The sequence below is a fragment of the Nelumbo lutea genome, chromosome 2, assembly GCF_056320005.1.
Source record: "Nelumbo lutea isolate HS-2025 chromosome 2, American lotus-T2T, whole genome shotgun sequence".
Lineage (NCBI taxonomy): Eukaryota > Viridiplantae > Streptophyta > Magnoliopsida > Proteales > Nelumbonaceae > Nelumbo > Nelumbo lutea.
In genome coordinates, this window is record NC_142685.1 from 113,233,657 (window position 1) to 113,257,425 (window position 23,769).

Here is a 23,769-nt window from a genome sequence, read left to right on the forward strand (position 1 = left end):
TTAGTGGGTAAAGAAGTATAAAATATTGGCAAGGTATTTTTATAAAAACGGAAGCTAATTGTAAAAGGGTAAAATAGGTATTTGGGCAAAAATAATCATCAATTTTAACGTTTTCCGTCTTAAACATTGAGGGAAGGGAGCTTTTTGTCAAAATTTTCAAAAATAGAGGAGAGGTTTTTGTTGAAGGAAATTGTGAAAAATTGCAGGGGAGATTTTTGTATTTTACCTTTTTTTCATTGCCCGTCGAGATGGGGAAGAAGACGAAACGGTCGGGATCTCTACCGGTTACGTTTTCGAACAGAGCTTCAACGCCCAAAGCTTTTTCGAACAAGCTTCTTTTTTTGGGTTAAGGGGTATAACGGTTAACGGGTAAAAAACTTACAACTTTTTCGATCTCCTTTATTTCTCTCTTCACTCTTCCGTTCATTTCCTCATCCTCTCGTCACACTCTTTATTTTTCTCTCTTTCCCCTCACCCGATCGTTCCCGGTTTGTTTGTTCTCCCCTTCCTCCTTAGCCACTGTAACTCTTTCCACCTCACCTGTCAGCTGAAGCTTCCAGCATCCAACCATCGTCCCTCATCGGTGAATCAGAGTTCCTGGCACCTAGCTATAATCTTAGTCTACATCGACGAACGCGAAGTCCGAGTCCAGTTGATCTAAGATCTACGCGATCCGTGCCAGGAGCATCATCTTGCTTCTAGCGACTAGCGAGCTTCTAATTACATTGTACAGTTGTTGTCCCTGTTTGAAAGCCAGCAAACCCGAGATTGCAGGAGACGTAAATGTCCCTCTCTGACAGTTGTTTGCAGGCTAAAATATAATAAGGCAAGTCATCCCCCTATATACTTGCTGTGATTAGGATCGAACGTTGGGGAAGAAAGCCAGCGGACATGGTTCCGTCAGACCAGATCTCGTGAGCCTTCAACCCCAACCCAATCCGCCAACTGTTTCTTTCTAAGGCCCTCGGTGAAGATATAGATTTGGTTCGGATCTGTTTAAATCATGATATCCTGCATTGTTTGTATTTGAAACTGGCTTGCTCTCTCTCTTTTTTTTTTCATTCTCTCCGATGATAGAAATCTTCCTCGCAGTAGTTCTGTTAACCCGTTATTTTCTCTATCCATTATTTTTACGACTGATATCATTCTAATGCTTAAACCGTTTCAGTGTTTGTTCATTAGTCTACGTTGATTTTGGGTAAAATACAAAAGCCTCGCTTGAAGTTTCTGACAATCATAAAATCATAAAGCCTCTCCTGTAACTTTAACAAAAACCTCCCCTAAGTTTTTAAAGAATTCAACAAAATCTCCCTTCCGTCATTGACCCGGACGAAAAACCAATAAAGTTATAAAATTGTCCCTCACTAATCGTGAAGGCGTCATTAATTGCTTCTCCCTCCCCCGCTCTCACTGGGTCTTTGTTAGGTTGAAGCTTCGAAACGATCGTGATCTCATTTCATTTTTTACTGGCTTTGTTTCGTTGTACAAGGAGAGCAAGAGTGAAGTAAAATGAAGGTTGGCGGAGGGAAAAGGATGATGGTTCGATTACCGTGCTCTTGAAGGTTGATATGCACTGTGAAGGTTGCGCCAAGAAGGTCAAACGATTTGTTAAGGGTTTCGAAGGTACATAAAAACATTAGAATTAATCTTTCGAAGGGTTTCGAAGGTACAGCGAGAAAGAAACAGAATCCGTTTCCTGATTTTTTCAAATTTTTTTTCTTTCTTCTTCTGGGATTTTACAGAATTGCTTTGAGATCGGGATCCATTGCTTAATCTGTTTCAATGTTTGTTCATCAGTCTACATTTTTTTTTCCTGATTACATGACCTTGAATGAAGTGATTACCCGACTTAGCTTACTTAGAATGGTGTTGTCCCGGCCACCGGAATAAGAGACGGTCGTCAACTTGAACTCTCTGATGAATGAGTCTTTCTTGATTGATAAAAAAGAAGAATGTGAAGGAATAGACATTAAGTAGAAAGAAAAATAAGAAAAGGGAGCAGATGAGGTTGTAATCGATCGGCGGGTGGTTCATCTATCCGTAGATCAAATTATAGGGGGAAGGGAAAGTGTCAATTACAGAAGGTCAATTTTGAAACTAGAAAAAAAGAATGAATTACATATACAAAAGAACAGAAAAAAATTATAAAATAGTAGGCTGATCAGTGATCAATGGGGGATATTGACAAGTTTGGCAGATTAAGAGAACAAGAGTAGGCAGATCAATAATTGGTAAATAAATTTACCAATAGGATTCAACAAGAAAAGTAACAAAAATATGAATAATCGATAAAAATAAAAAGGAGATAAAACAAAAGAAGATATATAATAATAAAAACTATAACAATGAAGAAATAAAAATAAAAATAAATTGATTAAAAGCTAAAATAAGTAAATAAAATGTAGAAAAATGAAAAATAGATAAACAAGAAAAATTAAAATAAAATAATAAAATAATGGAGAGGGTTTCTTTCATGCTGGTTTGCTTTTTCTATGCTTTCTTTATTATTATTTTGCTTGGTTAATTGCATATTTTGCGATTATGATAATTTAGAACACCATGTGGGCCCCACCTATTGGACCTGGGAGAGGGTTAACTTTGGCCGTTGGGGCTCAACAACATAGGCTATTGAGACAGTTTCTGGTCTGGGCACATTCTGGGCAGTTCACCTTTTTTTTTTTTTGATTAGTGAATTGTAAGATTTATTAATTCAAAGCCAAAGAAGGTACAATTTAGGGAGAGGCACGAGATGCTACCTCCCCTTTAAGGAGGGGAGACAGAGGAAACCATCAACCCTTTAGTTACTAAACATAACAAAGGACAAGAAAATTACAGAGAGGCCCAATATAAGGAGACTCGAGTAGCCCCTTGTTTAGCAAGACAATTAGCCAAGGCATTAGCCGATCTCCCCAACCACTGAAGTCTGACTATCATGTCCCTTAATAGCCATTTGACCTTTTTTTAAAATATCCTTAAACTTCCAAGTGACAATACCCAGGTCAGCCAACCATTCTACTACCACCTTGGAATCTCCTTCAATTATTAAGTTCCACACTCCAAGTTGATAAGCAATCTGTATCCCTTGTGCTGCAGCTAGGAGTTCAGCCCTCACAGAGTCTCCTATTCCCACCATTCTCGAAAAAAAGGCAATGATATTGCTGTTCTCATTTCTAAGTACACCACCAATCCCAGACAGACCTGGGCTACCCTGACTACTTCCGTCAAAGTTTATCTTAACAAAACCCTCCATTGGTGGAGTCCAAGTTACTTGAACTCTAGGCTTCCTAGAGGAGGTGAGGGCAATTATAGACCAATTCCTCATTAAATCATCTAAGGAGTAATTATCAAAGAGCATTAAGGATTTCAGCCACAAAATAGTCCTTGTAAGAATACAGTCTTTGACCTCAAGAATGCTTCTTTCCTTCTCCTGAAAAATTCTGGAATTTCTCTCTTCCCAAATAGTCCAAATAGTTGATCAAGACTACAATCCGTCTTGAATTTGAAAAGAAAAGAAAAAGACTTCAAAAGAAAAGAAGAAGAAGAGAGGGGGAAAAGTAGAAGCACACGAAGGGATTTAGAAAAAGAGAGGGTTGATCTTAATGATCTGCCGACCCACTCTTAATATTTATATATGTTGACTAATTGTAAAAGGGCTGAATTGCCCTTATTGCTTGCATGGTAAATAAACTAATAATAAAGCTAAAATAACAAGCTGTAACAACAAACTGAAATAACTACCAATAACTACCAACTAACACTTACATAATTAACAAAACATATGCTATGCTGCCATACGAATACAGTGGGGACCACAGCAGTGGGGTCCACATCAGTGTTCTCTACACTCCCCCTCAAGTTGGGAATAGATATTTGTCATTCCCAACTTCCATAGGTCTGCCTTTAATTTCTTCCTTGGAACAGCCTTGGTGAGAAGATCTGCGAGCTGCATGCTGGAGGTGATATACGGGAGACACACTTCTTGAGACAAAACCCTTTTTTTGACAATATGTCGGTCGACTTTGATATGCTTAGTTCTGTCATGCTGTACCGGATTATGAGCTATATTAATAGCAGCCTGATTGTCATAATACAACATTAAGGGCTTCTCATAAGCAATACCCAACTCCTCAAATAATGACTTCAGCCATGGGATTTCAGCCACACCATTAGCCATGGATCTATATTCAGCTTCAGCATTAGAACGAGAAACAACACTTTGTTTCTTACTCCTCGAGGAGGCAAGGTTACCTCCTACAAAGGCACAATATCCAAAGGTAGACCTTCTGTCATCAACACTCCCAGCCCAATCAGCATCTGTATAGACCTCTATCTTCATGTGATCATTATTCTTGAATAATATACCTCTACCTGGACATCTCTTCAAGTATGCTAATATTCTCTCAACTGCAAGGAGGTGAGTAGTTCTAGGAGAGTGCATATATTGACTGACAACGCTGACTGCATAACTGATGTCTGGCCGTGTGAGACAAAGATAGAGGAGTTTCCCAACCAATCGTTGAAACATAACTTTGTCTTCAAGAGGCTTTCCATCCTCTGCACTGATCTCGTGATTCTGTTTAATAGGTGTATCTGTAGGCTTAACACCCAACTTTCCAGTTTCTGCTAATAGATTTAGAACATACTTCCTTTGAGAAAGAAAAATCCCATGTTTAGATCTAGCAACCTCAATACCCAAGAAGTATCGTAGCTCTCTTAGATCTTTCACCTCAAACTCTTGATGAAGGAGTTGTTTAAAAGACTTAATCTCATTGTTGTCATTCCCTATCACTACAATATCATCCACATATATAACAAGCAAAGTCAAGGAAGAGTCCACTCTTTTAATGAACAATGTATGATCTGATTGGGCCTGTACATAGCCAAAATTTTCAAGGGCTTGTATGAATCTATCAAACCAAGCTCTAGGAGACTACTTTAGTCCATACAAGGCTTTATTCAACTGGCAAACATTCTTACCTGTCTCTGCATCATAAAATCCAGGAGGTAACTGCATCATAAAATCCATCTAGAACAAGGGCCAAGAATAACTGGCTGCAAGGGATAGCAGAACTCGAATAGTGGTCATCTTTGCTACTAGAGCAAAAGTTTCCAAGTAGTATATACCATAAGTCTGAGTAAATCCCTTTGCAACTAACCGGGCCTTATACCTTTCAATGAACCATCAGCGTTATGTTGCACAGTAAATACCCATTCACATCCAACCGATTTCTTTCCTTTAAGCTGGTCAACTAGCTCCCAAGTATTATTCCTCAGAAGGGCATCCATTTCAACCTTCATTGCATCTTTCCACTCAGGAACTGACAAGGCTTCCTGCACTGTTCTGGGAATAGGAATATCAATAATGGATGTGAGAAAGGACCTGTAAGAGGGGGACAGGCGATCATAGGACAAAAACTGGGAAATGTAGTGAGCTGTGGATGTGGTGCAACGCTGTTTGCCTTTACGGACTACAATGGGGAGGTCAAGGTCATCCAAAGGAGGTAACGTAGCAACAGTGGAAGGTATCTCAGGAGGACCTGGATCTGATAAAGGGACTTTTGTACTTGGATCTGGATCCGTAGAAGGAACTGAGGCTGGCATGGACTGCTGATGACCGAAATCAACCTGCCTCCACCGCCCGTGATAGACTCTCAAATCCCGACACCTCTTACAACCCTCCCCATTACATCCCTCATCACTCAATGGAATAGGTAAAGGAACTTCTGATGAGTTAACCCCACTCTTACTACTCTCCCCTGAGGAGAAACCCTAGGGTAATAGGGTACCTCCTCAAAGAAAGTAACATCCATCGAGACAAGTCTCCTCCCAGAAGTAGGTTCATAGTAGCAATAACCCTTTTGAGTTTGTGCATAACCGAGAAAAATGCATTTGGAGGCCTTAGGATCAAATTTGGAACAATGAGGTCCAAGAATTTGAACAAAGCAAGTGCAACCAAAGGTTTTAAGGGGAACAATAAATAATTCTTTATCGGGGTATAGAAGGGTAAAGGGAGGCTTCATGTCAAGAACTCGTGAAGGAACTCGATTAATGGGATACACTACTGTAAGAATAGCATTGCCCCAGAAACGGATAGGCACATTGGAGTTAAACATAATGCTTCTAGCCACCTCCAATATGTGCCTGTTCTTCCTCTCAACAACCCCATTCTGCTGTGCTGTATAAGGACAAGTTCTCTGGTGAATAATCCCATGATCAAGCAGATAGGAGGCCAATGGCTTGGTAAAGTATTCTTTCGCATTATCGGATCTGAAGATTTTGATTTTGACCCCAAACTGTGTTAAAATCATCTGATGAAAGATCTGGGTTAGAGCATGAACCTCATATCGAGAACGCATAAGGTAAACCCAAGAAAAACGGGTATAATCGTCAACAAACAACAAGAAATATCTGTATCCCTCCATAGAAGGGATGTGATACGGGCCCCAAACATCGGTGTGCACAACATCAAAAGAATTACTACTTCTTTTATTACTCAAGGAATAAGATGTTCTATAATGCTTTGCAAGCTCACAACTCTCACATCTCAAATTTGACATCTGAACAGACTCAAACAAATTTAGAAACAAACTCTTCAAAGACCAAAATGATAAATGACCTAACCGATTATGCCAAAGCATAACATGACTTATAGACTGAGAGACAAAAGACTTCTTATTTTCATGATCTTCCCAATGAGAACTCTCTCCAAGTAGATGGATCCCATTTGTCTCACGGCCAGTCCCAATCAACTTCCTTGTCTCAAAGTCCTGAAAAATACATTGGTCAAGGAAAAAAGTTACTAAACAATTTTGATGTTTTGTAATACTACTGACTGAAAGCAAGTTAGTATCAAGCTTAGGAACATGCAGAACTGAAGATAAGGAAATGGTATTAGACAACTTGATGTCTCCCTTGCCAGAAATGGTAACAAGGGAACCATCAGCAATGGACACTTTATCTCTACCAGAAGATAAGTGATAGGTAGTGAACAGTGATTGCAAGCTAGTCATATGCTCAGATGCACCTGAGTCTATTACCCAACATGTTCAGTGTTACCTGGATCTGAAGCATGGTAAGCTGAGGCCCGAGTACCTGAATGAGCAAAGGCTGATGTGGAAGGAGCTAATGATGACTGAGATGATTGAGCTGAATTCCCAACTTCCTTTTCCAACCGAGTTAGGGCAGTCCGAACAGCAACTAAGGTGTCTAGAGGCGTGCCTTTTGTGCCCGATGAGGATGCAAAATCGGTATTAACAGCCATATGGGCATTACCCCTTTTGTTCCTCAATTTTGTTGGGACTAGATGAGGGTGCAACTTCCAACATGTGTCTTTAGTATGTTTAGGTTTCTTGCAATGTTCACACACTAGATCCTGTTTATCTTCCTTTTTTATATCCCTCTCTGTATCACCCTCAGACTTAGGTTTAACTGCTGCCAAGGCTGGTGAGAAGGGCTGATGCTGCATCATAACCTTTCTCCTAGTCTCTTCACTATGCGCCAAGGAGTAGGCTTGAGATAAGGTCACACTGTCCCTTGTTAGTATTTGCTATCTCACAATATCATAGTTAGGATTTAGACCAACTAGGAATTCAAAAACCCTATTAGTTCCAACTTGTTTTCTATGAGTCTGTGTATCCTTCTTAGTTGGTTCTTTCACATCTCCCAACAAGTAGCTGAGTTTTCCTCTACCCCCAATGGCCATCATGGCCGATTGGGCCCATTCTAAGTAGTTGGATCCATCAAACTTCACTGTTGTAATCTGAAAGGCATTCTCAGACATGTTACCAGAATTGCTAGTCTCAAAAACACCTTCCTTCTGATTCTTGAACTCCATTCTTGGTCAAGAATTAACAATAAAAAACTTTTGAAGCTATTGTAATAGAAAACAACACCTAAACAACTGATAACAGCTGGCCTAGGTCTTCCAAAGAATAAGGAAAAACAGAATTCTGTATGAAACCAGTTCAAAATCTGATATGAAACAAACAACAGTTCTGAATTTTTAGGGTTTTCTCTCAAAACCCTAGAAAGAAAAAAAGGTTTTCCAGCCGCACCTCTCAGAATAGACCAGGATGATTCTTTCAAGGTTATTCTCAAGCAAAAAAAAACTTACTTTATGAAAGAAAATCTCTGGCCGCCACCTTCTGTCTGATGTAGAACCCTAATCTTGGTGATCCGAAGCCTTATCTAATTCTTCCTGACTACTAGAACTCTCCCATCCTTCTACAATCTTCTTAGTAGCAGCCACACACTATCAGTAGCCTCCAAGAATCAGCCGATCCTCCTCCTTTGTTGAAAAACTTCTAAACCTAGGAAATTCTCATGTAGTCAATCTAATTAGACTAACATAAGACCTCCTTCTCTGCAACCAGTTTTAGGTTTTGAACAGAAATTCTGATTACCACCTTCAGTCTTGATAAAGAAACTGATCGCCGACTCTTTATCTTCCTCTGGTTCTTCCTGATTATCAAGAACACAATCCACTCTTTGGACAGCTGCTACAGTTTCTGATAACCTCCAAGAATTAGCCGAAAAGGGATCCTCTTAGTCTTCCAGCTTTAGGCAACTCTCATGTGGTTGGCTGGATCAGACTCACATGAGAAACCCTAATCCTTGCTCTAATACCAAGTAGTCGATCAAGACTACAATCCGTCTTGAATTCAAAAAGAAAAGAAAAGACTTCAGAAGAAAAGAAGAAGAAGAGAGGGAGAAAAGTAGAAGCACACGAAGGGATCTTAATGATCTGCCGACCCACTCTTAATATTTATATATGCTATGCTGCCATACGAACACAGTGGGGACCACAGCAGTGGGGTTCCACATCAGTGTTCTCTACAGTTCAAAGGAGAGCTGCTCTTATACACTTCAACATAATTCTCCCTCTTTTTGTGGTCCACACGAAGGTAGAAGGGCAGAACAGCAAATTTACCTCAAGTGGCAAGTTCCACCTGCACTCAAACAAGTCAAAAACCCAGTTCCAAATGGCTGCAGCAAAAGGACAAGAAATCAATAAGTGGTAACAGTGCTCAAACTGCACTTTGCACAAAATACACCAGTTAGGGGATAAACATAAGAAATGTCTTTTCTTCTGCAGGTTATTCATCGTATTGATTTTACTGTAGAAAACTTACCAACAAAACGCAGTTATCTTTGGGGGAATAGGCCTAGACCAAACTTCCTTAACTAGGAAAGCACAGGGAGAGGAGCTAGAAATTAAGATGGGCAACTCACCTATTCACGCCCATGCTTTGGTTTTTAGTCAAAAGAAATTAAGATGTAATTACTAATTTACCCATTCTCATGGTAACGTGGCATTTCCAAAATTCTCTCAACAACATAGGCTGTTGGCCTCCAACAGCTAAAGTTTTTCCCTTGGGAGAGGGGTGCCTAACCCCTTTCCTCTCCCATCCAAGTCTTACCCAGGATGGTTAGTCGGTGGCTCGGGGGCTTGGGCTTTGGAGTCACAAATAAATAAAAAACGCTTGCCAATGTAAATCCTGGAGGTCCCATCACCTCCTTTTCATCTACTTGATGGGTGGCGATTCCATTTCCAGCCCAGGTGGCAAGTGAGCCGGTTTTTTCTGACGCTCATAGGTAGTAAGGAATATCTTGAGAAAACAAAATCCAGTTGTGGTGCTGTTGCAGGAAATGAAACTGGAGTCATTTGATATAAGAATGAAGAAGGAGATAGGGGGGTCTGAGGATGTAGAGTGGGTGGAAGTGAATGCAGTGTGTCTCTAGGGAGAGTTGGTGGTCATCTGACCCAAGAGTCTTTAAAAAGGTTGGAGAGAAGAAGGGAGTGTGATACCTGTAGAAATATTTTCTATATGGCCAAAGATAAGAGGAAGTAAGAAAGCAAGGATGGTTTGGAGGTGCATACCATCTGCAATTTTCTGGAACGTATGGAAGGAAAGAAATAGAAGGATTTTTGAACACAAAGCTTGTAAGCTGGAAAGGATGGTGGTGGCTGTTAACAAATCTGTTGAAGATTGGGTCTGTGTATTTCCAGAATCTAGATAAGTTCTAGTGAGGTCCTTGGGGAAGTTTTGAGTTTTCAAATGGAAAATTGAATATCTTGTTTTGATGTGTGATTGTAAGGTTCTGTTTGTATTTCTCACTAAAGCCTGGTGTTAGCTTCTTTACTGTTATCTCCAGTGAGACTCTAATTTTGTGATTACACACTTTGCAGCTTTCAACTTGATGAATCTTTAGTATTTCAGCCATTGCATGTTTGCGGTCCAACTTAGCGATGTTTCTTTTTGTCTACTAGGATTGATATATCTTGACTTCAAAGATGGATGCTGCAAGACATGTTTTTTCCGTGGACCTCCTTGAACGATATGCAACAAAGGGGCGGGGAACTATAACTTGCATGGCTGCTGGGAATGATGTCATTTTGTTGGGAACGAGTAAAGGATGGGTTATTAGACATGACTTTGGAAGTGGAAACTCTTATGGTAATTTTGTCTTTGTAGTCTATGCCTTTTACTGGATTCTATACAGAAGTTATGTAGCCTTTGATCTAATTATTTACTTGTTTGAAAAAGTGTGCCCCTAGAACAAACAATGACACTTGCATTTCTCCTCTCATGTCTGTTTGTCTCTGCCTCTGGCATAAGCTATCAATATGCCTATTTAGAAATGGCTATCTATGTGTGGGCTGTGGCATGACATCTACCATAACATCAGATATTGGATTTGGATGATCTCTACCTAATGGCTAAATCTAAAAAATAAGCCACCTTGACAAATCCAAGCCTTACATGAGGTGTTTTACATAAAACCCCCAATAATGAAGATCATAGCAAGAACAAAAGGAGCAAAAATCAATAAGCACTAATTGCCACTGCTTTAAACAAAAACAATCCTGCATGGCTGCCATCATGACCAACCAAAGAAAACCAGAATTTTAACTAATACCAATGGTTCATTTTTGAAAGACATCTACCAAGACAAAATCACTCAACAAGAACATTCTGGCTGAAAACCACCAGCAAATCAAAATTTGCAAGCCAACACCCAAGCAATAATTTGCAGAGTTCTTCCCCTTCCCACCTTTACCTTTCGCTCTAGAAATCTTTTGGGTACTTTGGCTTGGCTTTCACAACTTTAGCTAGTTTTATTATCAACCTTAGATGTTTACCTGAATTTTCTCATGCATTCCTCAATTTAATATTATATTCTTGAATATTTTGTAAACAATTTGTTTATTTTTTTATAAATGATAAATATAATGTTATTTAATATAAATTAACATATTAACTAATAGTTATAAAAGTATATAAAAATTGTAAGATATATATCATGCATAAATTTATAAATTTTAATATGGTGATGATGATGAAACTAATCAATATGTGTTGTTTAGATCAAATTTTGACTTCTTCCATGCTTATAAGTTTAAATTTTGAAGTCTTTGAGGATTCAAGGCAGTATACATGTTTGATCGAACCCTAACAAATGAGAAAAATAATAAAAAGAAACTAATATTTTAACGTAAGCTGAGTAATTTAATTTACTAATGTCTATTTTATTATTATAATCTCAAAATGTTAAGAATATAAAAGTATTCAAGAGCACTGTGTAAAAGTAGCCTTCTTTGTTTGGACTGCAGCACTTGACAAGTGCCTAACCAAAGATCGGCTACTCAGAAGGGGGATGCAGCCTCCTACTTTCTTCTGTCCCTTCTGCAATGAAGCTCCTGAGTCTTCCAGCCACATTTTTATTCACTGCAACTTCTCTCAGCAGCTCTGGGATATGGTTCTCTCCTGTTTTTGTGTCTCCTCTTGCCCTCCTGCTTCTGTCGTACAGCTTCTTCAGGGGTGGACCATTCTTTTCCCATCTGCTATCCTTTGGGCCCGTTGGAAGGAAAGGAACAGCCGAGTTTTTGACAACCTTTCCAATGACATTGTTTCAGTAAAAAACAAAGTTGTAGGCTTTTTATGTTCCTGGTTAAGTGTACAAATAGATTTCACTGGAGTTCAGCTTTTTTCTTTTTTGCAAGCTGGACCATTCTTTATTTGATTTCTAAGATCTTTTTGTAAATTCCCATTGTACATGGGCTGATGTATCTGGTTTCTCTCTGCAATACAATACTTTACCTTATTCAAAAAAAATGTGAGGCAACACTCCATGAGTGCCTTATTGCCTAGGTGTCGGCTTGACAACTAGGAAGGTGGTTATTTGCTGGTTATTCTCCTAGAGAATAACAGGTGATGCTATACTTGGTGGCACTTAACTCTAAAGAATAAAACTAAATTTTGACAGTTGCTTTCTTGGTAACCCATGTTCTTTAGGATTTAGTGGTGCCTTCAGAGACCATGTGATGCCTATTTCGCTAAGCTACTGAGGAGTGAGGTCTAGTAGGGAAGGCATTTCTTTGTTGGCAAAACTTCTTGTCCTACTCTGTGTGCTTAAGCTGGGCTGATTTGATTGTCGGAGGCTATCAAGTGGTCGTCAGATGGCTCTCATCAAGGGCAAAAGGCTGAACTTGTAAATCTACCCCAGTTTCTAGTAGTGGCTAGTTGTTTGTCAACCTTTGGTTGTCTTTGTACTGTCCCCATCATTCCAAATTCTGTGGAAGGGGCGGGGGGAGGACTTTTTTGCTGTTTCTTAATTACAAAAATAGTTGAATTCTATGGAGTATCAACCTTAGAAATTTGTTGTGTACTTGGAAGGAGAGAAATAGAAGATTCCTTGAACACATGTTAAGGCCTCTCCTGATAACTTGTTGGGATATATGATCTTTTATATTGGGTTGGTTTTGATTTTGAAACTATGGATCTCTGTTGGGTAGATGTTGATACACAGTGGAATGAGATTGTGAGGTTTTGGTGTTTTCATTTCCTTCTTGAGGTGCTATGATATTGGTCTCATTGTGTTTGTCCTTTTCTGCTTACATGTATATTCTTTTATTAAATCCCTGTAGTTACTTCTTTCTTTATATAATAGCTTGTTTCCTTAAAATGAAAAAAAGATTGGCCAATGGAAGGATGAATGGTCTTGCAAGAAGGGGTGGGGAGTGGGGTGAGACTGGGAAGATCACTGTTGTATCTTGCTTCCATTGGTCTATTATAGCTTAGATTAGATTCTTGATTTTGAGTTCATTGTATGTATCTTTTATAAGAATTATTTCCTTTTCCCTAACTAAACCTTCATTGCTATCTATTAAAAAATGGGCAACATAAACTGATAAAAAGGGCGATGCAAGCTTCCCTCCGATGTGCAAGTTAGATCTTGGTTTCCTTTTTGAACATGTTATTGGTATGCACAATTGCTTAATCTTGTTCTTTTCTTATTCATTCTAGTATGTTCTATTATATAAATAAAAAATGGCTAACATATTCTTAATTCATCTAAATTGCAGATATTGATCTCTCTGCTGGTAAAGGTGGGGAGCAACCTGTCCATATAGTGTTTGTTGATCCTGGAGGGATCCACTGTATAGCTACTGTTCTTAGCAGTGGAGGTGTAGAAACATATTATACACATGCAAAGTGGAGCAAACCCCGCATTTTGAACAAATTGAAAGGTCTTGTGGTGAAAGCTGTTGCTTGGAACAGACAACAGATAACAGAAGGTCATTGCAACTTCTCGGCATTTTGCTCCCATCTTTGCTTTACTTCAGTTTTTTTGGTACATTTTTTAATAAACTAATTTGGATGAACCTTGTGTTCATTGAATAAGTTTTCTCTGATGTCTATTAAAGCAGCTTCTACACGGGAAGTCATCATTGGTACTGATAATGGCCAGCTTTATGAGATTGCTGTTGATGAGAAGGATAAGAAAGAGAAATATATAAAATTGTTATTTGAACTAGCCGAGCTTCCAGAAGCCTTCACAGGTTTACAGGTACTATTGATTATTAGTGACTCATAAATTGAAGATTGTGAAATTCTTGTCTGTTGTCAACTTGTCATTGCCTTAAAATCAAAAGCAACTGAATGATGTTGTCTGGACCATGATTTGCACTAATGAGGAATTGGGTAAAAACATGGTGTTTAAATCCCATCGAATAGGTTTCTGGGTTCAGGGTAGGTGTTTTTGTTTTAAGGTTGAGATAAAAGGTTAGGTGGGAGTTATATCAGTTTTGCTTGCTTGTATGAGTTTCAATGGAAGGGTATGTTATGTTTTCTCGGGTTTTCAGCTTTGGTTGGGTTGGGTACCTCAAAATGTAATTTATTTTCAGGGCTGATTTTAGGTACAAGGGGGTTAAGCTGATATGTTGTTTTCCTGGGATGGGTGATGTCTTATCACCAGTTTGTATCCTCCTTTTTTGTTTCATTAATAAATTTTCTTCTTTATTTATCTTCAAAAAAAGGTTTGCACTATCAATGATATTTGGTGATATATCCCTGAAAGTCCCATTTGCTAGGTGGCGATACAAAATCTTCCAGGAATCTTTTTTTTTTTTTTTTCAAATATCCCCAATGTTTTGCCAATATGTTAGTGATATTTCAGATTTCATTGATGGACTATATATTTAAAATTTAAAATTTAAAATATAGAATATTTTTTAAGAAAATTTCAATATTTCAATATTTTGAAAAATATTTTCATAAAAGAATCAGCAAGGAATTGGTGATTAAATAATTGGCTTAGCACTTGAATATAATTCACTTACTAAGTCACTATAACTCAAAAGAAAAAGAAAATTGAATATAGCTACAAAAGGGTATTCCTCAATCTAATCAAGATATATAATAACAATAAAAACAAAAGGTAAAATGGCAAATAATTGACATATATAAAGAAGAGTAGATGGCTAAAGACCAAAAAGGAGGCAAAGAGAAACATACCTATTACAGTCTCTTAGTTTTTCCTATTTGATTTTTGAGCCTTAAATGTGCAAATATATTTCTTCTAATGATCTCTTGAAGGTTTGTTAACCAATCCTATGTTTCTAGAAAATTTTCCTAATTTTTTAGTTTTCCAAATATCTTAGCGAATTTAGCAAAATATCTGCAGAATTTCTCCCACTCTACATGGCAAAATGTCCATTGATATCAAAATTATGAGCTATGGTCTGGACTGTCCTAATTCCAAGAATCACAGATTCTTGACAATACTTCTTACAACCTGGTCAATTCAATATCTACCTGTCTATGATATTATTGTCCAAATGGGGTGACATTTTGTTTGCAAATGTGCCAAGATTTGTCCTCTCTGTTTTCTCTTCTTTTTTTTTTTTTTTTGTCAGAGGCTTGAGTTTCCTATTGGTTTTGGATTTCTTACAGTATTTGTTTTTAATGGAGGCTATCAATCAAATAAGCAAGTATTTGTTTAAAGGTTATCAAATCATCATTTATGGTTTGAATCCTGGTAGCTCATCTATAGGTGGGTCTTTTTAGAAATGATCAAGGTGATGCTTTGAAAGATTTAGACCATACTACACTAGGAGGTTCTATGGGATGATCTTATTTCCTTTATTTCATGGCTTAAGGCTGGACTATTCCCTGCTTTATGCCCATTTAATAGTAGTAGTGCAGGGAAGTTTGCAGTCATTGGGTGAATGAGAAATGGATCTCTGGGTCCATGGTAATCAAAATTTGATCTTCATTCAGTGGCTTTGAAGCTGAGTGGAGTGAAACCTGATGAGATCCCAAGAAGGGTGGAGGTGGTAATCGAAGGTTATTCTTATCCAATGTGGTTGGTGACCTCCATTGAAATGCAGTTGTGGAAGTAGGGGAGACAGGAGGAAGACGAAGAGACAGAATTATCAGCCTTACGTGGGATGCAAGAGAAGGAAGACTACACTATTTGGGCTAAACATTGGCTTAAGACTCAAAAAGCAATAGACTCAAATGGCCAATATAGGAGATTGGGAATAGAAGGAAGACAGATGGCAGGTCTTTTTTTGCAGGCCCTGACAAATGGTTTAGTAAACAACAAAGTGGCGTGTGATGTTCAATTTTCAAAAGAGGAAGGGACCAGGCTGGAAGTTAAGCAGGCCCAGGCTTGGCCCATGTGTCCAAACCGAGCTGCTACAGTAAACAAGGGCCCCACATGTGACCTTTTAAATGGTCATGTGGGAGGAGAAGGTGAAGTGGCTGTTAAAAGCCCAAAGCAGCCCATTAGATCAATTGAATTGGGTCATATTTTAAGTGAGTCATGTGCCTTGTTTAGCAAAGGTGTGACTTTGCCTTTTGGGGCGGTGGTGGATAGTAACATTGGTCCATCATCGTCCCCCTTGATCGGTCCTAACTCTGTGACCTCCAAGCGTAACAGCCCAGGTTGAGGAGAATGCATGTCTTCATCTTCCTTTTATGTTTCTTTGCCTTCATCCTTGGATTCCTAAAATCCTTGCACAATCACAGTGCGTCTTTAAGTCTTTGTAGAGTATTCAAAGTTTTAGGTTGAGTGTTTGAATGACCAATGAACCCTTAAGCCAAAATGTTTTAGTTTATGTTATAAAAGACATGCTACAGTATATGATGGTCTATCTAAGTCTATAGACCACCACAAAAGCAAGCCTTTAGATGGAACCTTTGAAACATAACTACAAGGATGTTACAATGCAATGGGGTCTATTGTAATACCATGGACCTCCTAATAGAAAACTTGTAAAAAGAATCTTTAGTATATTCTTATAGTCTTATATTACAAGTATATGAAGGTCTATAGTAATATTGTAGACCCTCGTTATAAAAGCCAACAAAAATGAATAAGTAATAAGAAGATTAGTTTTTAAGATAAAATATAAAACATTCATAAAAAACAAATGATTAAACTATCAAATTATTAAAATAAAATAAACTGCATGAATAAAATTATTTTATAATAATAAAATATTAAATGGTTTATCTAGTTTATATGATTTAATAAATAGTTTATATGGTGATAGTTTAGACCCTTGTTATAAAAGTAATAAAACTGAAATAATAATAAGAAAGTTAATATTTGAGATAAAATATTCATAAAAACCAAAAAACAATGAGATGTTTTATATAATAATAAAAATATTACTTAAACTAATTACTTATTAGAATGAAATAAAATAGTTTTTTTAATAATAAAAATATTAAATTGTTTATATTGTTTACATGATTTGATTCTAATTATTTATTAGAACAAAAACAAATGCATCATGGAAGATAATTTAAACTGGGATTTCGGATTTCGTAGAGGGTTAAGGGATGGTGAGTCAATTTGTGTCACTGAGCTACTTCATTTACTAGAGTCTGTTTGTTTGGACCCCACATCTTCTGATCAAAGAGTTTGGACTCTTCCAAAAGGTACATTCACTTGTTTCTTTGTTTCGTCAAGTATGGTGTGTGCTCTCGGGCTTCTATTAAATTTTGGGATGATACTTTGGGTTGGGTCTTGTTTGTTAAAGGAGCTCTTCCCCTCCTTATATTGGGTTTCTTTGTACAACAATGAGTGTTTGTCAAGATTCGTTGTTCCTCCAATACATTCAGTGGGCCTTAGGTGGGACTTTGGTTTCTGTAGAGGTCTTAGGGATAATGAACTTTTGGCTTGTGCTAACTCCCTCAGGAGTTTTTCTTGGACCCCGGTAAACCTGATAAGCATATTTGGGCCCCCAACCCCAAGGGTTTGTTTTCTTATGCTTCTTTTTTCAAGACCTTTCGTGATTCCTTAGCTTCTTCCTTTCCCTTTAAAGAGTTTTGGTGTAGACCCATTCCACAGTAAGAGCTTTTTGCTGGGAAGTAATTCACAGGAAGATAAATACTATGGACTTTCTACAAAAGAGAAGACCTAATTCCTGTCTCTTCCCTATGTGTCTTATGCGGGTGGACTTTACCAATAGAGGTTAATATGTTATTTGATCCCTCCATATTTACTTGGCCAAAGAAAATAGGGAGGATAATGTGGAGATGTGTCAGTGCAGCCTTGATTTGGACCATCTGGGAAGAGAGGAATGCAAGAATATTCTTAGAAAAGGAGAGAAGGAAGAAATCAGGATTTATGTGATGGTTAGAGCCATTGGATCAAAACTTTGGAGTTGTTTTTCAAGTTTTCTTTTGATGATATTTGGAGGAATTGGGAAGCAGTTGCTAAAATCTCTAAGAGAAAGGACAGAATGGAGGTCGTTTGGGCTCCACCAATTTAAGGTTTTGTTAAACTGAACTTTGATGGGAGCAACTAAGGTAATCCTTGCCCTTCTGGAATAGGAGGGGTTTTGAGAGATGGAGAAGGTAAATTTATAGCACTTTTTGCTGGCCCTGCGGGTATGGGTGACTCAAAGCAGAAGTGCCAGCTGCAATCCAAGGGGTGTAGATAGCTAGTGAGCTAAACTTGACAAATGTGGTGATTGAAGGGGACTCAGAAGTGGTGATAGAATGGCTAAAAAAATCTAGAGTCTATAATTTGGTGCTAAAAGACTAAAATGAAAAAATTTACATGGTTAACCAGGAATATGAATTTGAAGATATAATGGGTGAGGAGATCAGCAAATGGGATGGCGGATGCTTTGGCTATGCAAGGGGTGGAGAGGTCTATTTTGTTCAGGCACACTTGTAATGCGATTTCTTTTTATGCATGAGAGGTGGCAGCTTGTGCCTCTCTAAGGGATGGTCTTAAAGATATTATATAAAGTTTTTTAATAAAATTCACTTATTTATCAAAAAAATTAAAATATGTGTTTACTTGTATTCTGCATTTTCTACAGATGGAAACGGCTAGTGCAAGTAACGCAACCAGATATTATGTGATGGCTGTTACTCCAACACGGCTCTATTCCTTTACAGGCATTGGATCACTGGATGTAAGTAATTGATAAAAAAATAATTGGATGTAAGTATAAATTAGCATTACGTCTGTATGTAGACAGCTTCACTTGATTATGGATTTAGGTTATGTAGATTGACAAATGAATATGATACTGGATCTATATGGGAAATGATTTCAATAACTTTTGTGTAGTGTACCCTTTATAAAATTCTTTCTCTAATTAAAAAAGCTGTTTGAAAGCTGCTGACTCTTATTTTATGGTTGTCCATTTTTCATGGCAACCAAATTACCTTGTTAACTAGTTTGTTTCTCTGTAAAAATCTTATTCCTAATAAGAAGTTAGGCATACAGTTCTGGATAATTGCTTACAATTGGCTTGTCATCTAGTTCTTAATGTCTTTTTTTTTTGATAAATGAATACTTTATTAATATCAAAAGGTTCAAAAATTACAAGTGACCCTAGGAGAGACACATGATGCGAACTCTCCTTATAACATAATTAAAACATTTCAGATTACTGATGTTAAAGATTACAACTAAGTCCGGTAGCTAAGATGGTAATTCTGTCACAACCTTCCTTTGCGTTTACATCAGGTAATGGTAATTCTGTCACAACCTTCCTTTGTGTTTTTTTTTTTTGATAAATGAATAATTTATTAATATCAAAAGGTTCAAAAATTACAACTTTACAAGTGAGCCTAGGAGAGACACATGATGTGAATTCTCCCTATAATATAATTAAAAGATTTCAGATTACTGATGTTAAAGATTACAACTGAGTCCGGTAGCTAAGATGGTAATTCTGTCACAACCTTCCTTTGCGTCTACATCAGATAATGGTACTTCTGTCACAACTTTCTATTTGTCCTCTCATTCCTCAGACTGTCCTTGGATAATGGATTCTCGAGCCTTGAACCATATGGTGGGTAAGTGCATTTGTTTTCAATCTTATCATTTGTTATCTGGTCGGGACAAGGTGAGACTTGCTAATGGTTCTTTCTCCACCATAGCTGGTCAAGGAACCATCTCCCTTCCTCTTGGACTCACCCTTTTTGATGTTCTACATGTTCCAAAACTATTTATAAATTTGTTTTTTTTTTCGATGAATGATAATAAATTTATTAATTCAGAAGCAGATTTAGAGTGAATTCATACAACGTTCCAGGGAGAGGCGCGAGCTGCAGCCCCTTCTTGAATCTTACAAGTAAACTAGGAAAGAAAAGCAAGAATCACAACTGAGCCCAAAACAATTATTCCTTATTTACCCCTTGCTTAGCTAACACATCTGACAAAGTATTTGCTGATCTCCCCACCCACTGTACAGTGACCAACATATTCCTTGTCAACCAACTAAATTTCTTCATTTCATTCTTGTAACGCCACATAGCCTCTTCAGGATTTTTCAACCAACCCACCACCACTTTGGAATCCCCCTCGATTGTTAGGTGTTGTACCCCCAGCTGGTTTGCAAATTGCACCCCTTGTACAACAACTAAAAGTTTTGCCCTGATGGAGTCCCCAATTCCCAAGGGTCTTGAGTAGAGCAACAAAATCTCTCCCTTCTCATTTCTCAAAGCACCCCCATTCCGGATAATCCTAGATTACCCATGCTACTTCCATCAAAGTTCAACTTCAGTGAGCCTTCGGATGGAGGAGACCATCTTGTAATTGAATTGCCCTTTAGAGATGAACACCTCGCTACTGCTGACCAATTTCTCCAAAGGTCATTAAAGGAGAATTGATGAAAGATTTCCAAGGTCTTCAGCCAAGGTATTGACCTATTTAACACAGTCTTTCAATTCCCAACTGCTCATTTCCTTTTCTTGAAAAATTCTAATATTCCTTTCTTCCCAAAGAGTCCAAATCAAGGTAGCATGAGCACATCTCCACATAATTCTCCCTATTGTTGTAGTCCAATAAAAGGTAGAATGGTTGAAGAGCATGTGAACTTCTGCTGGTAGACTCAAACTACTCCCAAACAACGAAAGTAGCTAAGCCCAAAGGTCTGCAGAAAAGGGACAAGATATTAATAGGTGGTAACAATCCTCACCGTGAGCTCCACAGAGGATACACCAATTAGGAGAAATATAGAGGAAAGGTCTTCTCTTTTGTAGGTTATCTAGAGTGTTTACTTTCCCATGGAATACTTCCCAAATTTCTTTTGACGGAAAGGGTTGGTGAGTAGAAAGTTGAGAGAAGGACTTGAAGAAAGAAGCACAAGTGAAGGTTCCTTTGGGTCTAGGAGTCCATACCTTCTTATCTGGCTTGGAGGGATCCAAACAAACCTGATTAAGACAACCAAGCAAGACAGAATGGGATTCAATTTCATCATCCCTAAGTCCTCTACGAAACCCAAAATCCCAAGTAGGATCTAATGGTGTTCCCAAAGGTGAGACAAATTTTGAGACCACCTCTTTTTTGTACAAAGAAACAGAAAATAGCGAAGGGAACAAATCCTTTAAAGGTGTGTCTCCTACCCAAATATCCTCCCAAAAACGAATTGTGTTGTCAGAACAAACTTCATACCTGATAAAATTGAGGAATTGAGGAAGGGTGTTGTGAATGGCCTTCCAAGGTGCCAATAGGTTAGTTTGCCTTGATACACCGGCATCCCATCCATTCTCTGACCTCCCATGAATGCTTCCCACCACCTCATGGCACAATCTCTCTCTTTCCAATGGCCATCGCCATAACCATTTCCCTAATAGAGCTTGATTTTTTCTAGTTACCCTCCCAAGTCCCAAACCCCCCTCTTCTTTACTTCTGCACAATTTCCCAATTAACCAAGTGATCCTTTTTTTCTTGTCCCGGCTCCCATAAGAAATCTCTCATAAACTTCTCTAGTTTCCTAGCTTCCCTAACTGGTATCCTAAAAACAGACAAAAAATAGGTAGGTAAGTTAGCCAAGGTAGCTTTTATTATGGGAATTCTCCCTCTTTAAGAGACATAATTCCTCTTCCATGAGGCTAATCTCTTCTCAAAGTTTTCTATCACTGGGGTCCAAAATCTACTCTCCCTAGGATTTACCCCTAAAGGAAGCCTAAATATGACATAAGCCAAGCAGAGGTGGAACACTCTAGACACTCCGCAATAGCCTCGACCTCCCCTACCTCCAAATTTATACCCGCTATGCAGCTCTTTTCCAAATTTATTCTCAAATTAGAAATACTTTCAAATCCTTTGATTAACTCCTTTAGGTTTGCTACCTTTTCGCTAAAACCTCCTTCACAAAAGATCATTAGGTCATCTGCAAACTGAAAGTGGGTGACAGGGACTTGGTGTCTCCCTACTCTCCAACCCCTAATGGCATCTTCACTGTCAGCCTTAGTAATGATCCTACGAATCACATCAGCTACTAAGGTAAAAAGGAAGGGTGAGAGTGGATCCCCTTGCCTAACATCCCTGCAAGCTGGAAAAAAGTCCCTCACCATACCATTTACCAGAATAGAGTAGTGACAAGTAATGATACACGAAAAAATCCAACTACACCACTTGTCCCCAAATCCATAGTTTCGCATAACTTCTAATAGAAACTCCCAGTCCACCAAATCATAGGCCTTTTTAAGATCCAATTTACAAATGAAACCTCTTACTAGACCTTTTCATTTCCTCCACACACTCATTCACAATTAAGATCTGATCTGTTATTTGTGGCCCTTGAATGAAAGGCCCCTGGATTTCACTAATGATAGAAGGGAGGATTGTTTTGATCCTCAACGAGAGCAATTTAGCCAGAATTTTATAGATGCTTGTCACCAAACTAATAGGTCTATAATCTTTTGGGTGGTTGGCATCATTCTTTTTAGGTATCAAGGCCAAAAAGGTGGCTTTAATTCCGGGGCTTATAATGTGATTGTCTGCAAATTCCTTAAAGACTTCAACTAAATCCTCTTTCAACACCTCCTAGTAGTCTTGATAAAAACCCATTGTAAAGCCATCTGGACCTGGAGCCTTGGATCTATCCATTAGAAAGATATCTTTCTTAATCTCTTCTTCTTCAATCCCTTTCCAGCCACCTTGCCACTCCGTCATCATTTCTTGGCCATTCCACCCCTTCCACAACTGCTCTCTCACTCAAAGGGCTTCTATAAATCGATTTGAAGTGGTCTACAAATTTTCTGGCTATGTCATCCTGGTTGGTAATCACCTCCTCTCTTATCTCTAGCTTGGTCACAAGATTCTTTGTTCGTCTCCCACTTGCCAAATCAGGGAAAAATTTAGTGCTCACAAGCTCTGTCACAAGATTCTTTGTTCTCTGTTAGTGGTATAACAAATTCGTTAAATTGCTCAGTAACCTTTTTCCCTTCTTGTGTGATATAGGATTTGGCCTCAGGGAAGATGATTGGTAGTGGTTGTATGGTGGATGGTCTTTACATGCTGGAGAACAAAGCTAGTCTTGCTGCTATTGAGTCCAAGAGTTTGTCTAGTAAGAGTCAAGTTTATTTATGGCATAGCCATTTGGGTCATTTATCTTTTGTATCGTTGAAAGTTTTGTTTCTAGATTTGTTCAAGTCAATTTCAGTGTTTGAACTCACATGTCAAACTTGTCAATCGAGTAAGCATTGTAGAAATCATTTTACTTTAAGGAATAATAAATCTGATTTTCCTTTCTATATTCTTTATTCTGATGTTTGGGGCCCTGTTACTTTAACATTTGAGACTGGCTATAAGTATTTCATTACGCTTATTGATGACTACTCTCGATATACATGGGTTTATCTTATGAGGTCCAGAGATGAAGTACCCAAAATTATTAAAGATTTTCAACGACTGATATTCACTCAATTTCAAACGAAGATAAAAAAACGCCAAAGAGTACTTTCATAGTGATCTCATGGAGTTTTTTGCTTCGTGTAGATCCATCCATCGTAGCTCTTGTGCTAGAAGCCCCCAATAGAATGGTGTTGTCAAAAGAAAAAATCGCCATCTCCTTGAAGATGCTCGTTGGTTACTTATACACATGAATGTTCTTAAACGTTTTTGGTTGGATGCTATGTTATTGTTGCCTATCTTGTCAACCGTATGCCGTATCACTTGTTAGGGTACAAGGCCCCTCATCAGCTCCTATTTCCCAAGGAT

General features: G+C 38.2%; 1 protein-coding gene across 10 annotated transcripts in view; it reads left to right on the forward strand.

Moving 5' to 3' along the window:
- The first annotated feature begins 441 nt into the window (after positions 1-441).
- The window catches only part of LOC148872914 (zinc ion binding protein), a 98,007-nt gene continuing 74,679 nt past the window's right edge, over positions 442-23,769 (forward strand). For 2 of the 10 annotated variants that reach the window (XM_088970680.1, XM_088970681.1), the window contains exons 1-6: positions 1,373-1,623; positions 10,271-10,457; positions 13,200-13,263; positions 13,367-13,579; positions 13,712-13,851; positions 18,629-18,724. In XM_088970680.1, coding sequence (XP_088826806.1) covers positions 10,386-10,457; positions 13,200-13,263; positions 13,367-13,579; positions 13,712-13,851; positions 18,629-18,724 — 585 coding nt within the window. In that variant the 5' untranslated portion in view covers positions 1,373-1,623; positions 10,271-10,385. Of the gene's footprint in view, positions 827-1,372; positions 1,667-10,270; positions 10,458-13,199; positions 13,264-13,366; positions 13,580-13,711; positions 13,852-18,628; positions 18,725-23,769 lie in introns of those variants that run through there. The other 8 variants (XM_088970678.1, XM_088970679.1, XM_088970675.1 and 5 more) reach the window with 8 other exon arrangements.